Source organism: Pteropus alecto, unplaced genomic scaffold (assembly GCF_000325575.1).
Source record: "Pteropus alecto unplaced genomic scaffold, ASM32557v1 scaffold86, whole genome shotgun sequence".
NCBI classification, from domain to species: domain Eukaryota; kingdom Metazoa; phylum Chordata; class Mammalia; order Chiroptera; family Pteropodidae; genus Pteropus; species Pteropus alecto.
In genome coordinates, this window is record NW_006442109.1 from 9,482,692 (window position 1) to 9,500,290 (window position 17,599).

The following is a 17,599-nucleotide window of genomic DNA, read 5'->3' on the forward strand; positions in this document are numbered from 1 at the left end:
AGAACCAGGATTTTGGCAGGAAGGGGATACCCAGTCTGGGTACCTGTGTGCTGGAGTGAGAAGGGAGAAGGAGACAGAAAAGGGATAAGGTCGGCTCTGCATAGGCTTTTATCTCAGGGTCCCAGTCCCTGCCCTCAGGGAGACCTCCTGGGTGGTTCTCAACCCTGGCTGCTCATTAGAATCAATGGGAAGCTTTAAAAAAATACTGATGCCCAAGCTCCACCCACAGAAATTGGGTTCTAACTGGCATGGAGTAAGGTCTCAAGCATGGATATTTAAAAATGACCCTCGTCGTGCAGCCAGGGTTGATATCACTACTTAGTATGTGTATGTGTTGGGAGAGGGGAGTAAGACGTCTTGTCTGGAATGAGTGACCTCCCCTGCCTGTCACCCACTGGGGGAGCCACAGACCCTGCCCTGAGGTTTCTGGTGGAGACACCTTGATTTCTCCCTTCGCAGTTTCCCAGGGACTGGGGAGGTGCCACAGGAAAGCGTGAGGCGCCTATTACCACCTCTAGACAAGTGTCGGTCTTCTGTTTCTGTGCCACTGGGCCCCTACTCTGCTACTGAAACTCTGGGCCTTTCCCCACTCCTCCCCGGGTTCCACCTCAGGCTCTTCATCTTTAATGGGCTCTTCTAGGATCAAATGAGACAGGATGAGGTCATGCTTTGCAAAAAGCCCACAAGAAGGCGAGGGATTGTTAAGGTTGGGAACACTGCAGAAGATGTCCATCCTGCCAGTCCTGGGGAGAGAGGGCTGGGGAAAATAGTTTCTGAGGGCCCGGAAAAAGCAGGGCAGAGAGGAGTGGGATCAGGCTGTGGCTTCCCAGCAGAGAGAGTTAAATTCTGGAAGCTTTCCTATTGGTGTCAGGGAGAGACCCTGGCCAGCCACTGCAGTGCTTCTCTCTGTACCCAAGGACAGGGAGGCTCCCTTGAGTCAGGGCTGGGTGAATGGGCTAGAAGGGCAGCAGACACTGGGGATGACTGAGGGACGGGCAGATTCAAAGTGCCGAGAATCCAACATGCCTCCAGGGGGATCTCACCATTCCCCTGTCTCCTTGCTTGCCCCCAAGGAGGCTCTGCTCAAGGGCCTCCCTTCCCTTTTCTGGAAGCATATGGAGTGGGAGGGGTGCTGGATTCGGGGGTCCAAAGACATGGATTTAATGTCAGTTCTGTCTGCTGTCAGCTATGCGACCTTGGGCAAGTCCCTATCTTCTCAGGCTCAGTTCCTCATGCAAAACCATAAACCTGCTCTTTGATTCATCGATCCAGTCACTGGCTCTGAGCCAGGTGCTGAGAGCACGGGGAGGGAGCTCTCCTCCCTGCCATCTGCTCTTGCTGCAGAGAACCACTGTTTAGAACCACTCTAAGGAGCTGTGAGGGACCTCAACTAGAGTTTACATTTGGCTCTAAATTTATAGGACTGTCAGTCAATGCCCTTTTATCAATGGGGAAACTGAGGCCCAGAGAAGCTGTTAAGAGTTTTCCCATGGTCCTATAGCTGGTGGGTGATGTTGGAAAGTACAAACTCTGGCCTTTAAGCCCATGTCCTCTCCTCAGGCAAGACCACTCACTTGGGAAGTGATTCTAGCTTCTTATCAGGAAGCAGCCCAGAGAGGGGCGGTGACTCATTCAGGGTCACACAGCCAACTATTGGCAGACCTGGGTTTCTCTGTCCCTAGCCTGTTTAGAGTGCTTGGCTCAGGCCATTGTCAGATCCCATAGGCAGCCTCACCAGCAGATTCTGTCCCCTCACGGCAGCCGCTCCAGGCTGGGGGCTGCACTCGCTCGCTTGCTCACTCGCTCTTCCCACATTTATATGCTGACGCATAGATGCACAGCTCTGCCGTTTGGCTTTAGTGATTGCTCCACAGTGGATGAAATTGGTTTGAAATAAATGTCTCCTCTGCCTTCCTCCCTAGGGTGATTTTATCCTCATCTCCACTTTCTGGAGTGATCCAGAGTCTGGCATGCGCCTGTTCTGTCTAGATATATCTTTTGATGCAAAGATGTTGCCAGGGCTACTGCTGAGCCAGATGTTTCTTGAGAGCCGTGGGGAGGTGGCTGCAGAATTCCACAGTGCACTACCTCTTCTCTGTTGCCTCCGACCCATCCCCCCATCTGGCTTCCAAGCAGAGCTGAAGGTGAAGAAGGACTAGGAGTGCTCTCACTTTTTAAGGTATTAGAATATTTTCTGGGTGGGGCCCAGAATGGGGAGGGCCCTGCTCCTTCCTGGGACACAAATCACTGTTCTGTCTTGCTAGGAAACTGGCCCCTTTCATAATAGAAGAAACTCCATGTTCTCTGAGGGCCGAGGAGATACAGAGGGGCCCGTGTGTAATTATCGTCCCATACAGATCTCTTGCCAGTTATCGCTGCCCTGTGCCCCAAGCTAGCACTGAAGGTAGAGAATGAGAGGTAGGGCTTATTCCCTTAAAAGCCTGTCCCCAACCTCTCCCTTATTCCTCAAAGCGCAGCTGAAGCAGGTAGGCCGAGGGATGACACAAAGGAAACAGTAGACATTGTAAATTAAGATAATCTGGTCTGGGGGGTCTGGCATCCTCACCTGCAACCTTGGCTGTACTCAGGAATGTCTCCCCGCACAGCTCCTGTAACAGAGGCACACAGCCTCCCCACATATCTCCTGGCGTCAGAGCCATAGAGACCTTAAAGACTCTCTAGTACTTTCTCAGCTAGGTCCAAGAGAGAATTCATCCTTAATGCCCTATGTCATCCACAGTATGTAATGGGTTGGCTTCTCTGCTGTGCATCTAGAACAGTATGAATTATGTACCATTGTTGGGAGAATTGAGAAAATAGTGCCTGAAGCATTTTCTGGGTTCTGTGGTTCAGATGAGGAACGCTGGCTAAGAAAGACTTCCTCTCAGCTAATAAAGGGCAATGAAGCACCAAGAAGGTAGGAGACTAGCCCAAGGTCACACAGCTAGCTGAAGCCATTCCTTTTCTCACAATAGCAGTGTCCTCCCTTCTTTTGCTCAAATTTAGTGAGCATGGGGGAAACTCTGATCCAAAGAGATGACCCCAACCCTCCCCAATGCATCATACATGACACACACATACATGTACATGCATGTGTACACATGCACACACATACATACACATGTACATACATACAAGCACACACATACACGGGCTCTTAAGTCTGAAAGGCATAGTACTGGACAAGCAGGTAGTCTCAAATTCAGATCTAGTTCATCCGCTTCCAAACTGTGAGCCACCTTTTGTCACCTGCAAATAGAGATCATAATACCTACTTCACAGAGCCACTGTGAAGTGAGATGGGCTGGGTGCCTGGCACAGGGCAGGCTCTCAGGAACCATTCATTACCTGCTTTCTTCTTGTGCTCAGTAAGCTGCTCCCCGGTTGGCAAGTGAACTGAACATTCACTGTTTGACTCAGTCCACATCCCGTTTCTTATCCAACAAGGCATATCTACAGAGTAATCTTAGTAAGTGTTCTCAGTGTGCTGAATATGGCATGAGTGCCCGATGCTCACTTGAGCTCAAAATTTCAGCCCCAGGCCCCCAAACTCAACTCCTATCCTCTCATTCTCTTTTTCTTGCCTCTCCCTCTCTTGGCACAACCAAACATCTGTGTGTCAGAAGCCTACCATGGTTTAGCAAGCTTTTGGCCTGCCTCCTGGTCTTCCTACCTCACTGAGTCCCTGTATGTGTTATGGCAAATTTAGAAATTTGTGGGCACACCACAGAATTAGAACGTTGGGGAAGCATGGTTCAGACTTGGCACAAGCTTTCCATTTTCTACATCTCGGTGATTCAGCATAACGAAGCTTAGTGCCTCATAGCCAGGCCTGCCTGGGGAAAGGGCAGGAAGCAACTGGAGAAGCTGGAGTCAGAGAGGGTCCCTGCCCCACTGTCATTTTGCCTTGAGGAATGGGAGGTCCAGATTCCTGAATTTCCTGTTGAGTTGGAAGTTAAGCAGAGAAGACCTTTTTGTGGTTCCAAGGCCTGCTACCAAAAACCCTTTTGCAATTGTGCCCTTTTCCTTTCCTGCCTTGGTAAGTGGATTATGATGAGTGGGATCAAATCTCCCTGGATTTATTGGGATTTTGCATGATTTCTGGGTCATCATTGCTAAAGGCCTTGTCATTGTTCAGGAAGGGGTATGAAATGAGAGAAATGAAGCTGAATAAATTGTCAACACAGAAGCTAGTCTGCTTTTCAGGAGAGGAAAAAAAATCTTACTGGCTCTGCAGTGGGAAAGCATCAGACGAGAACCAAGCCTGATGGACACCAGTGGGTGTGGTCAGCTTCTTTGGTGGCATTCCATTTAATGGAGGTTTGGTTACATTATTTTTTGGATACTGATGCTCAGGATGGCCTGTGCCCAGCTGGACCTAACGCAGTGACTTGACTCAAATCTTCCTCACTTCCTCCTCATATTGTAGCCATGCCTCTCTTGGTCCTAAATGCCTCAGCCAGCATTGTTCCATGGAATGCTCAGAAGGAGCTGCTCTGACATGTTAAGCTTTTTAATTTAGCACACATCGTGCATATATGCCCCTAGACAAAACGGAATTGATTTATAATTCTCTTAATGGAAGCACAGACTTTAGTTGCTCCAGAAATAGATCGTTACCTCTGCCACCTTTTGTAATTTTTTCCCTCTCGTTTTTTTTTTCTAACACCACTGTGGTCTAAAAATATGACGTTTTATTTCAAGCCCTCTCCCCTAATCCACTAAATGCCAGACATTTCTTTTTAGACCTTTAATTTATAGGATGTTTGTTCGGTTTCACTTCATTAATTAATGTTCTTCCCAGGCCCCCATGCCAGAGTCTTTGTGTAATGTTCTCTTACAGTAAGCAGGTGCTTTTATCCTTAATGAACAATTTCCTGGAAAATCCTGAAATAAACAACGAATAATCAGGCCAGGAACACAATGAATCTGGGAGTCGTGTGCCATTCTGCAAATTAAACCTGGGGAGATGAAGGACAGATTTTTATCTGCCATAGTCCTATTTTAGTGGCTCCTTCCTTTGGGAAGGGGGGCAAGGGGTATTGATGTTGTGGAAGGCAAGTGAGCTTCTCGCTCCTCCAGGAAACAGAGTTCAGAGGAACTGTTTTATTACAGACGCGTGCGGCTACGGAGGTGGTTGTCAGATACAGCCTAGGCTGGAACATAGACAAGTTGGCCTCTGGTTCCAGTCTTGGAATCATCTCTAACTTAGACTGTGGGTCAGCTGGGGCAAACTTCAAACTTATCGAAATTCATTTTCAGTCCTTTTCTCTCTATTCTAGCAGAATTGCCCCACCCCAAGGAGGTAGATCTTATTGGAGGACCCTAACAAATTTGTTCTTTCTCTGTGCACACTCCTCAGGTGTATATGCACTGCATTCTCCCAGCCCCCAGCAAGAGGGCAATGACCATATTTTACCCAGTGTTTTACTGTTTACAGGCCCTTCTCATAATCTGATCTCTTTGGCTTCTCAGAGCCCTGTTAGTCAGGTTTTCTTACTTTTCCCACTTTTACAGAGGAGGAAGCTGAGACTCCCAGAGGTTCATGGACCTGCCCAAGATCACACATTGATAAGAGGCAGGCTGAGATTAGGACCCGGGAAAGGAGTCCAGGGCTCCAGGTGCTTGTTACCCCTGGAGGAACAGAGTCTGTGGGGGTCCAGAGAATTAGGTGAAGCGCCCCACGCCAACCTAATTGGACTGCAAGCCAGAATTCATCAGTGTCATTGACAAAGGGCTGCAATAAATTCCTTTTAAAATCGGAATACCTGATTCATTTATTATACTGAATAGAGCTGACAAAATCGTACGTTATCCATCCATTTTTGTGTTGTAAGATCATTTTGGGTCTTTGAAATGGCATAATGTTTTTCATCACAGCATGGATATAATCACAGCATGGACACATGCCACACAATTGTAATGGCAGTTTCCCCCCAGCTTGGCTCCAAGGGCTGCCTGGGAAGCTTCATGAAGTGGCCTGTGTCCCTGGGGGTAGCAGGCTGAGGGCTCAGTGAATCTTTGCTCTTTGCGAAAATGCACCCCACAGAACAGTCAGGGAGAATCTGGGCCAGGAGGAGGGTAAGCAATTGGGGAGCTGCCCAAAGGGCCCTGTCTTTTTGTTTTCAAAATGAAGATGGCTTTATTGTGGTTTTTCAGATTTTAAAAATTGAGACCAGCTCATCACAGAAAATGGGAACATACAGAGAGTATAGAGAAGAAAGTAAGTCATCAAGTCATCTAAGATATCATCACCCAGATATCTGTGTCAGTGTTTTTAACATCCTCCTGGACATCTTTCTATTCTCGATCGCTCTCAGTTCACACACACCAATACACATACACACATACAACATTTTATTATAAAAGTGATTATAATGTTTATGTTGTTTTGTAACCTGTATTTTTCACATAATAATACATCTGAATTTAACATATATTATCTTAAAATATCTTTGCTTTTCCAATTATAGGGATCATGCTTATTGTAAGAAACACTAATATAACATGGAAGTTTGACTTAGAGCAAGTCCTATGACATTGTTGCCCCCAAAGATGACAGTATTTATGCTCTAGTATATAGGCTTCCATGTTTTTCTACTCAACAATATTTTTAATATTTGCATAATATTTTGTCATGTAAACATGGTAGAATTTATTTGGCAAGGACTCCACTGATTTAGGCATTTAGGCTGTTTCAATGCTGCAACAAATATCTCTTTATTAAGAGATGATGCAACAAACATTCTTGACCTAAGCTTGGCCTTGGTTAATTTTTAAAAATTAAATTGCTGAAGCAGAATGCTGGGTTAAAGATATACATTAAAATATGTTGTTATATATTGCCAAGCTGCTTTCCAGAACACACCAATGTACATTTTTACTATCAGTGCATAGGTTTAAGACCCTTCAGGTTTTGGGACAATTGATATCTATCTTCAGAGTCTCCTGGTCTAGATATATAAGGAAGGTTCCAGAAGGAAACCTGGAGAGGCTGTGCTAGTCTGACGCCATATCTGCAAGCTGACAGCCAGGCTCTCCTGTTTAGCTCCTGACTGGGGGAGTGGTGGTCCCTGAGGTGTGATGAGGCAGAGGCTACCCTGGTGTGGACACTGGATTGGAATAGAGGACAAGACAAGAGGCCAGTCTTTTAAAGGGTGCTGAGGATAGGACAGAGAGGTGGGCAGGAACTAAGAGTCCCAACTGTCACAGTGCCACTGATACCTACATTTTCAGTACTGAGCTGCAGTGTAATTGTCATGAGAACCTGTTCTCTTCTTCCCATGTAGTCAAAGAGGAAAAGTAGGCTCAGAACAGTGAAATGAGTTCTCCAAGATCCAAGACTAGAATCTGTTTCTCCTGCCTCTTCTGCTTTATCATCTCCTTGCTGCTGGGAGATGGGGCAAACCCAAGGTTGGGAGGAGGGTGAAGAGAGAGGAGAATGTGAGGAGGGGAAGGGCAAGGAAAGGAGACACATTGTACGTGAGCTTGTAGAGCTGGAAGCATCCAAAAGACAATGCAGTCTGACCCCAGCATTAGGGACAATGCAGTCTGGCCCCAGCATTAGGGACAAGCAGAGAGTGAAGTTCAAGGAGGGAAAGCCACCTTTCCCAGGCCACACAGCAAGTTAGTGACGTAGCAGACAGAGGGGCAGAGTCCACCTTTGGGAAGCTGAACTGCTCTTGAGCTGAGCTATAACTCAGTAGGGAAGACCCAGGGGACAGAGGAAGTGCAGCTGCGGTGGATCCTGAGCTGGGAGGCTGGACGGGGGAAGCAGAGAGTGAAGTTCAAGGAGGGAAAGCCACCTTTCCCAGGCCACACAGCAAGTTAGTGACGTAGCAGACAGAGGGGCAGAGTCCACCTTTGGGAAGCTGAACTGCTCTTGAGCTGAGCTATAACTCAGTGGGGAAGACCCAGGGGACAGAGGAAGTGCAGCTGCGGTGGATCCTGAGCTGGGAGGCTGGACAAGCTTGTGAACGAGGTTGGTTTCCCTTCAGTGAGACAGCCTAATCAGGAGTAGATTCAGGGGCAACTGGACTAGAGATGGACCAGATTCAATGTGTGGGGGACCTATGCGGGACGTTAAGCATCGATCCTACAAAGGTCTGATTTCCCATCACACTTGCCTGAGGCTTCCTGCCAGGAAAAGGCCTCACGGCTTTGAATTAAGCCACATCCTGGGTTAACTGCCCTTTTATGGTGTTACCCCATACCCTCCGGCAGGTTTTTGGGGTGGTCTTGGGGCAGGGCCCTGCTTGAGTTGTCTGTGTGTCCACAGTGACTGGTAAGTATTAAATAAATGTTTGCTGAGTGGATGGATGAAAGGTGAGAGTAGTCTTGAAAATTGTATTGTTGAGACTGACACAGGAGTCACCATACAGTCAAGCTTAGGTTTTCTAGCAAAGGATTTTTCCATCAGTATTTTTCCCTCAGCTTCTTAGAAATTCTGGAAGTCAGAATTATGGGATTGGAAGGATCTTTGAGGTAGGTTATATGAGTCAGGAGGAAACTAATAATTTACTGAGTACTTTCTACATGCCAGATGCTGGGCCAAACACTAATAGCTCTGTGAAGTTGGTCTTACCTAATGTGATGGATGCACAACACTCGGCCCCAGAGTGGGTAAATGATTTTATCTAGATTATGTAGCCAGTAAGGTGGAATCAGGATTCGAGTCCAATTTTGTCTCATTCCACCATTCCCTTCACATGAGCCCTGCTACCAACATGTCACCTACGGGCAGTTTCCCCTCCTCTGGGACAAAGCAGTGGACACTTGATGCTCCTAGTCTGATACCACGAGGCTTGCTATCCAGCCCATCATCTTCACAGCTCAGCCCAGTGGGAGACTTGACCTTCCAATGATGAATGATTGGATTTCCAGGGCCCCGTCCATCAGTGCTGTTTTCTCTGGGCACTCGTGGTCTGAGAAATATTTGTTCAGAGTAGGCAGGAATTGGGGACTAATCCCCACCAGGTTTCATGGCCCTGAGTGATTGATTTGTCTTCGGCGGTTTTGGATTTGTGGCTTTGATTTAATGCCAGGGCACCCGGGGGCTCCCATAGTCTGAGAACCCTATAGCTCCAGGAGAGGATGGGGGTGGGAAGCAGACAGTCCTGGAGTCGGCTGGATTGCGGGGGAAGGACAGACAGCCTCAGGGTTTGTCCAGGCCAGCTGAATGTGCCCTGATTTGCAAAGAAATCGAAAGATGGAGATAATTGCTTTGTGAGAAATAGAATGGCTTAAGAACACAGATAAATTTTCTCCTTTCCTTTTCAGAGGGCCTGAAGGCTGGGGGTACAGCTGCTGTCTGCTTGGGACGTGGAGGGTTGATGGCCCAGAGCTCAGAGGCTGCGCACAATGTGGGGGAGGTGGGTGCTTTATTAGTTTGGCAGTTTTTATACTCTGAGCCCACCCTCCACCCTATGTGCCCTGGGACACATCCCAGCCATTTGGTCTCTGCAGGGCTTGAGGGTGCAGGGGACAGGACAGCCTTCTGACCCTAATTAATGGGGGCTGCAAGCCTCTCTGTTACCATTTTCAGGATTTGTAGCCTGAGGCTTCCCCTGGCAAGGAGAAAGCAGAATTTATTAGGGTGATGGAGCCCCCAACTCAGAGGAAGACATTTACCATGTCTCAGGAGGGAACTACAATCCTCTCTATTTATCCAGTGGGGAGGAAACTGGCAGGGCCTCCACGTTGGTGCTGGGATGTGTTCCTACAGTCAAGGAAGCACTCTTGGGTGATTAAGAGATGCGGATTTACTTTTAAAACTTTTTTTTCTTAAGTGCAAGGAGATTAGGAAGCGTTCCACATAAACCTGGCCCCAGGCGGGGCTGCTGGAGGGCTGGAGGCTTCATCAAGGCAAAGGGTGAAGCCTCTTAATTATAGGCTGATCGCAGTTCCTCTTTCATCTCACACTAATCAGACCCCAGCAAGGGCAGTAAACAGAGAGGGGCTGGGACTGGGAGCCAGCTGAGAGTGCAGCGGGCGGATGAAGGGCAAGGTCTGCCAGACAGGATGATCACCTTGGTGTTGCCTCCTTATGAGTAAACTTGGCTTTTTTGTTTTATTCAGAAGAAAAAACCAAAAAACAAAAAAAACGCAGAGGTGTGTGTGTGTGTGTGTGTGTGTGTGTTTTCTATAAATTGAAGATAGAAATCTTTCTATATATGCCCACATGCTGGGAGGAATTTGAGGCATTTGTTTCATCAGTCCCATTTTGGGGTTTGCTTCTGTTGCTTTCTGAGCCTGAAAGCGCTTTTTGATGAGGTGCTTGGAACACCAGTCAGCCCCCAGTTGTAGCTTGAGCTACTGAATGGGCTTCAATGCCCCCCTTGTGTTGGTTCCTGAAGCAGACGTACCCTGGTGCTCATGGGATGGCCCAGGCAGGAGTCTGAATCACTCTCAGGATGTCACAGTGCCCTCTGTATCCATTGCCAACCAACTGATGTCTCAGCGGTGCAATGTTAACGCAGTGCGGAATGCCCCCTGCAGTATGACCTGCTGTAGGGACAGATCTTCGTTGGCCTCTGTCAGCTCAGACACAAGCAATGTGGCTGATTCTGAGGCTCAGGATGGCTGAGATCGAGGAAGTGGCTGGCTATAGGGTCAACAATCAGTTGACAAAGTTGTATTGAGCCCCCTCTCCATGCAGACAATGCTCTGGGAGCTGGTGACAGCAATGAACACAACAGACCAAAACCCTTGTCCTTGTGAAGTGTGATAAGGGAAAGAAAATGACATGCAGGTTCTAAAGCTGGCTGGAAGAGCTTAGGCCACATCTAGATGGTTCATATACGAGAGGAAAAATTTCCAAAGCTAGTAACAACTGTTCAGCAATGTAGGACAGGGATGGCAAGTGCATGGCATCTGAGTGTTCCTCTCCCATCCAGTGCCTATGACTGGCATTACTAACCAATCATGGCACGCTCTCCCACTGAGCCCCAGTTTCTCAGCATAGCATTCCAAGCAACCATTATTGATTGGTTCCCAGTGATATATGAGTAGAAATCTCCCAGGGCCCCCAAAATAGTGCCTGACCACTGCCATCCCTGCCACTAATACAAATTTGTTGAGAAGGAAGGGCTCCCTGGAAGAGATTGGGATAGACAGAAAGCAGGTTCCAGGTATGTGGACCAGGCTCCAGTTTAAAGATTTTGGCACAGTCAGGAGGACTAGGCAGGTGGTGGAAACAAAGCAGGTGGGGGAGGATTTTTGCACAGATGGACCGTGAGGTCATAACAATGCATCCCAGGGCAGAGGCCATCTGTTTGTCTGTCTGCCCTCTACCCTAGTTTTATGCGTCTTGGCTAATATAAGCAGCCGGTGTCTTCCCATGTGTGTTCTGAACTCTACAGGTGCTGCTGATGGCAGGGCCCCAGCAGAAGGCAAGGGCCTCCAGAGGATGTCACCATCTCTAAGATCTCAGCCTGCAGCACCAGCCCAGGCCAGAGCCAAGGTCCAGGCAGGGAGGAGGGATCCTTTGCTATGATGTCAGTGTCTCTTAACTACCCAGTGGCAGATTCTCTTTAACACTACTTGCCAGGCACAGAAAGCCCTCAAGTGTGTTAGAATAAAGTGAATACAAACTCTAAGGAAGCAGATTGACAGGACCAGCCCTCCTTCAGACTTGACCTTGAGGGAGAGGAGCAGAGTTTTCAAAATGGGTATCCTGAGGACGTCTGCTCCTGGAGTGGTCACTAGAAAGAGTTCTGTGGGAAACACTGGGTGAAACAAAGTAAAGAGGTCTCTACTTCAGGTCTTTTCAGAGCCTAAAGTATGCTAAGATATACAGTGGGTATTTAAGTTGAGGACATAGCATGCAGCATTTCCTGAATTTATTCACTCATGGGAACCTTTGTTTGGGAGATTTCTATCAACATCTCATGGGACTAGTGTTCCGTAGGACATTGAGGACATAGCATGCAGCATTTCCTGAACTTATTCACTCATGGAAACCTTTGTTTGGGAGATTTCCTATCAACATCTCATGGGACTAGTGTTCCGTAGGACCCAATTTTGGAAACACCTCCCACAGTTTCCCACATTTCCCACCGCTGCTCCACAGTACAAGCCCTCTACTGCCCAGTCCTCTAATACCACCTGCACATTTTGGCCTCCATGTCCTTGCTTATGCTGTACCTGCCCCAGAAATGCCCTTTCTTTGTCCTCTACCTTTCTCTATTCTGTCCCTCTTAAGTTCCCTTCATTCCACAAAGTCTTCCACAGGCCCCACAGTGGGACTTAACCACTAGCTGCCTTAGTCTCCTCAAATAGACTGCAGCTGACGTGTGTAATTTCTCTGTGTCCTCCACAGCCCAGCCCAGGCTAGGCAGGTGGTGCTTCAGGAGTGCTCAGTTGGTCAGTTCAGGCCATAGCAAGTGTGCACACTGACTACACCTGTGGGCAGGTGTGAGTGACTCACCTCCTGGCTGCCTTCTCTCCCCTTCAACCCCAATGCCTAGTTCATTTGGTATAAAGCACACATACCCCGCAATGGGAAAAGAAATTTCTCCACCTCTGGAACTCCGCTGCCTTCCTCTGCTTCTTAATATGCAGGAAGCATGGCCAAGAGGAAAGGGAACCTGCTGATCTATTTACACGTTCTCTTCCTCGGAAGTGAAACCAGGGGCATTTTCTTATTTAATTATTAATGCCCTAAATCAGATGGTGCCCGATACGTTAACCTCTGTCACTCCAAATGGAGTTGGCCTAATAACCACTGTGGCAGGATTGATTTTCCCTCAGTCATCACATAAGCATATGTCTTTGGGATCCATCCTCTGAGAGAGCCCAGGGAAGCCCCATTAACGTTAATAGCCACGAGTTGCCCCCACGTGTAGACAGCTTCTTTTTGTCTACTCTTCACTTCACCTCAGTGACACGTCTAAGTAGGAGCACTTTTTCTAAAATCAGTTCCCAAAAGGAACTGACTGGTTCAGCTTAGGACCTGACCCCACCTTCAGGGTGCTTGCAGATGTACTGGAAAGATGAAGTAAATATGTGGAAAGAGGTCAGTGCAATATGGGGAGTGATCAGTGTGGGATTGTGTAGCCAGACTGTAAGGAGTGTAGTGTGCCTGGTGCCAAGCCCTGCAGAGGGAAGAGGGGACCGGGGGCCTGAGCTGGTTCTCCTGTGGATGGTATTTGGATATGCAGAGTTGAGGAAGAAGAGGATTGAGAGTTGAGGCCCAGGGAGCAGTGTGAGCAAGGCCGGGATGGGGGTGGGGGTGGAGAGAAGATCAGCTGAGCCAGGATGGAGGACTGGGTGATAAGGTTATAGATTGGGCCAGGTTCAGAGAAAAAGTCTAAGGACTGAGGGTGGTGTCTGAGAGGAGTCATCTCTTCTACCCTCAGGCTGATGTCCTTCTACCCGCTGCATGCAACTATGGAGATGGGCTTGGCGTCGGGTAGGGAACTTTGTGAATGCTGGGAATGGGGCTGGTCAAGGCTAGGGTGTGAGTTATGGGGAGCCCCCCTGCCCTGCAAGCCTTAATGCATTTAGACCATTGGTCTAAATGTCGCCTAGATGGCTGTATCCTGTGTTTCCCTATGCATCTCCACTCTATGTGTGTTTATCCAAACACCCGTCATGCTCTCTGTGCCCCAGTATCCAGGTAACTCACTGCCAGTGGGTGTCAGCTGAACTGTCCTGTCCAGACCTAACTCTGAGAGAAAGAGATTTTCACTAAGATTTAAAGAGATTGCCCCAATTATAACAATGATCCATCTTTGGTTACCTCCATCTCCTACTCCTCTCCTGTCACCATGAATCAAAGGGGTCCAGAGGTACATTTTCCTCTTGTCTAGGTGGCCTCATCCTTTGATGTTCTAAACATCAAAGATGCATTTTACAACTGCATTTTCATAAATTTGAAGATTCAGTTGAGGAGTCCTTTTGGGAGAATGCTGGAGATTACTGGAGTAGTCAGAGTAATGAAACGGGACCATAGAGACAACCAAAATGAGGCAATCTCCGCAGTTGGCATTCAGACTCCATGCCTTTCAGAGTGCCTGTCCCTTTGTTTATTTCTTTATTTGATTTACTTGATGCCTAATCAGCCTGAACTCCACCTGGAAGAAGATGCTCATCGCCAAGACTCAATGCCATGTCCCGGGTAGGCTCCTTCTTGTCCTGGAAGTATCACCTCCTCTTTGAGGAGAATAGGTTAAAATGACCTGAGTGCTGTAGGAACTCCATTTGTGAAGATCACTCTGTCGAGGTGGGATTAGATTTCTGAGGACTGGGGGTGGAGCGGGGTGAGCTGATGGGGGAAATAGGAGTGGCTGTGGCTTTTGTACTCCTAAACTCTGCAAATTGAGCAGAAACACCAAGTTGCTTTTCTCTTTCTTAACTGATTTTCAGAGCACATTTAGTCAGATTATTTCCAGATCTTGAAGAGAGAGAAAAACCTCATTAATCATTAATTTGGACCCCTACAGTTATACAGAATTGGTGACAATTTGTTTATCTTTGAAGGCACTGCTGAGAAAGAGTTTAACAGGGAAATTATTGGGGATGGAGAGGAGAGCGTTTAACTTTTTAGAAAGACAGGAGCTCCATTTAGCTTCCCTCTGGGTACAAATGGGGACGTGTGCAACATCCATGCCACTCTTCTCTGTCTCCAAGAAGGGTAAATGCTTTCTCATCTGTAAACTCAGGGCCAACGGACTAGAAATCCCCAACCATTTCAAGCCCAGGGACCTCCATGTCAAAATATTTTTAATACCATCCCTGCCCCCAGTTAATGGAAGTTGCATTTTTTCAGTGTGGTTGATTGAGAAGAAAAGCTACTCTGAATTCAGTAAAGCTTTTAATCAAACCACAATAGCATCTATGTACACATGAAAAATAGTGCCATCTTTCTGGTTTATAATGTCCATTCAGCCTACAGCCAATGTTTGAGCATATAGGAATTCTAGATCCCCTGGAGGTGGCTCTGGGGCCCTCTGCACCCCCTCCAGGTGGGAGCCCTTGGGCAGTTCTCTAAGGCTATAGGACCATGAAGTCCTGGGGTGCTAGTACAGGAAAGAGCCACGGGGGTCATTTCAGTCATTCTGATCTGAATGGTTCTCTGCCTCTACGAGGAGCCCTTTGTTAGGGAATCCTCAGTGTAGGGGACCAAGGGTGTTGGCATTCTGTGTAGGCACACTTAATGCCTGTCACAGGCTGTCACTTCAGGGTCTTAGATCAAACTCTACAAGCACTTCCTTGAAGCTCCCTACCAAGCTGCCCAAGCCCTTCATCCCATGGTGGGAATGACATGCATTGACTTGCATCAGTCTGGCTCTCAGTGACTAAATATCCCATAACAGCAAGAGAAGCAAGATGTAGCCTTCTGGGTGGCTTGCTTGATCAGAGCTGCTTGAAGGATTTTCTCAGCTTAGCTACTCTGAGGGCCACGCCAGACACTTTTCTTCTCTTTCTTTGTGGCCAGAGGGAGCAAGGAGAGGATGTGAATGGGCAAAGTACATCAAAGATGATGGAGAAGGGAACAGAGGGAAGGGGCTTCCTTTAAAGTAGTTAAATCAGGGGTTCTTGGTCCAAGAATGGGCTCAGGAACCCTTGAGGACACCCTGAAATCATAGCCACATGTTGTATTGTGGGCATTTTTCTGGGGAGGTCTTTAACTTTCATTAGATTCTCAAAGCACTTTGAGAGCCAAAAATCTTTGAGAAGCCCTGGCCTGAAATTTCCACTTTTCCCTCACTCAGGCTTCCTACTCTCCTGTTACTCAGAACCAATGAAGTGTTACCGTGTTAGGCAGATCCTGCAAGTATAAAATATCAAATGCTCATTACATGATGATGATGGGAAACTTCATCTGCTTAGCGAGTCTGCTTTGCCCCTTCATATGAGGTCTCAACACCGGACAGATGCCTGGGAAAATGGGCTGATTAATGATGCTGCCTCCTTTGTTCTTCTGCACAGGGCCTAGGATGGCGCTCTCAGTGACCGGGCTCATTGTCTTCTCTCTCCTGCAAACCACCCTCTCCCTGAACCCTGAGGACCCCAATGTGTGCAGCCACTGGGAGAGGTAAGATATGTCTCAGATGGCCAGGCATTTCCTGGGGCTTCACCTGGGTTTGGCATTGTTGGGCCAAAGCAGAGGCAGGAAATACAAAAGCTGTCCACCAAAGGCCTGCATTCCAGCTGGGGAGACGGCACAGATGCTCAAAGATAGGACAAAGCAATACAGATTCTGTCTGACTCAGTATGGTGGGAGGTCAAGGTGTAGGAGGTTGAGTGACAGGCAACTAAATGATACAGTCTGATGGTTGACAATGTATGTTCCTCCTTGTGTTCACACTTCCCAGCCATTTTACAGAAGAGGACATAGAGGCCCAGAGGGGCTCAGTGTCCATCTGCAGCCAGGTGGGGTGCAATGAGTGACTGGTTCAGATGGGTTGTTCTCCAATGCTGTGATATCTTTTCTGGTCTTCCAGAACTGGCAACAATGCAACAGCTCAGATGTGCAGGGTAGCCAGTAGCCTGCCCCAAGGAGGATGGGTGAGGGGGCCCTGCTGTTTTCCATCTGGTTGGGGGAGGGAGACTGCCAGGGGAAGGGCAGCCAAGGGCTAAGGCGAAGAGCTGGCTTTGGCATTAGGTCCTGGGGAAACAGACCAGGGCCCTGCAGACAGCTTGACTTTGAAGCACAAGGTTAAAGTATTGATTTTGGTGAATAGAAAGACAGTGACCAGAGACCCAATGAGGAAAAACCGAATTAAACCCTGGAATTGATTGGCCGTGCTGACCAGGATGACTCTGCCACTTAGATGTTAATAAATCAAATGAATAAAATTAAGATGAGGGCCCAATGAGGGAGGCAGATGGCAGAGGACAGGTGAGGGGGTGGTCCATGCTCCACACCCATGAGGATGAATGTCTCGGCCCCACGGCAGGGAAAGGCACCTCACCCTGGGCTCTGGAGGGACTGGCTGGGGAGGCAGAGGGACAGTGCCCACACCAGCATGATCGCCAGTGACTGGGCACTCTACGGGTAGTCCCTACAGAGTTGAGGCTGGAGCAGCAGGCAGTATGCCTCTTTTTCGTGAAGTGGGAAGAACATGAAATCTGTGATGAGTAGACCTTTGTTCATTCCAGTCTGGTATTTTCTACCTGTTAGCTCTATGACTTTGGGGACATCTCTGAACCACTCTGAGTTTACTTCTACCTCTGTAAAGTTGGGGGAAGGGATTATGACCCCTGCCTCCCAGGCTTGTTGGAGGGTCAGGAAACCAGTTTCATGAAAGTGTTTTGAGGACTGTAAAGCTCAATTATTGCCTTTCCTTGTTGACAACTCTGGCTTTGCAGGAAGTGGTTATCACAGACTTTAATGCATGCCAGGCTCACTGAGAGTATAGATCCTGGGTCCTAGCCCAAGAGACTCTGATTCCATAAGTCTGGGGTAGAGCTTAGGAATATGCATTTTTCATAAGCTTTCTGCATAATACTAAAGGCCCCCTGCCACTTCTGGTTTTGGTGAATTTAAACTTTTATTTCCCAGTCGGTGAGAGAGATATCAGGTGGAATTGCATATTGGTCTCTGATATGCAGGTTCCAGTCTCAGCAACCCCCTTTTGTCCACCTGTCCTTG

At 47.9% G+C, this 17,599-nt stretch overlaps 1 protein-coding gene across 1 annotated transcript in view; it reads left to right on the forward strand.

Moving 5' to 3' along the window:
* Nucleotides 1-17,599, forward strand: part of MEGF11 (multiple EGF like domains 11) — a 325,200-nt gene that overhangs the window by 92,465 nt on the left and 215,136 nt on the right. The window contains exon 2 of the mRNA XM_006920242.3: nt 15,934-16,039. Within this exon, the coding sequence (XP_006920304.1) occupies nt 15,942-16,039 (98 nt within the window). The 5' untranslated portion in view covers nt 15,934-15,941. The remainder of the gene's footprint in view (nt 1-15,933; nt 16,040-17,599) is intronic.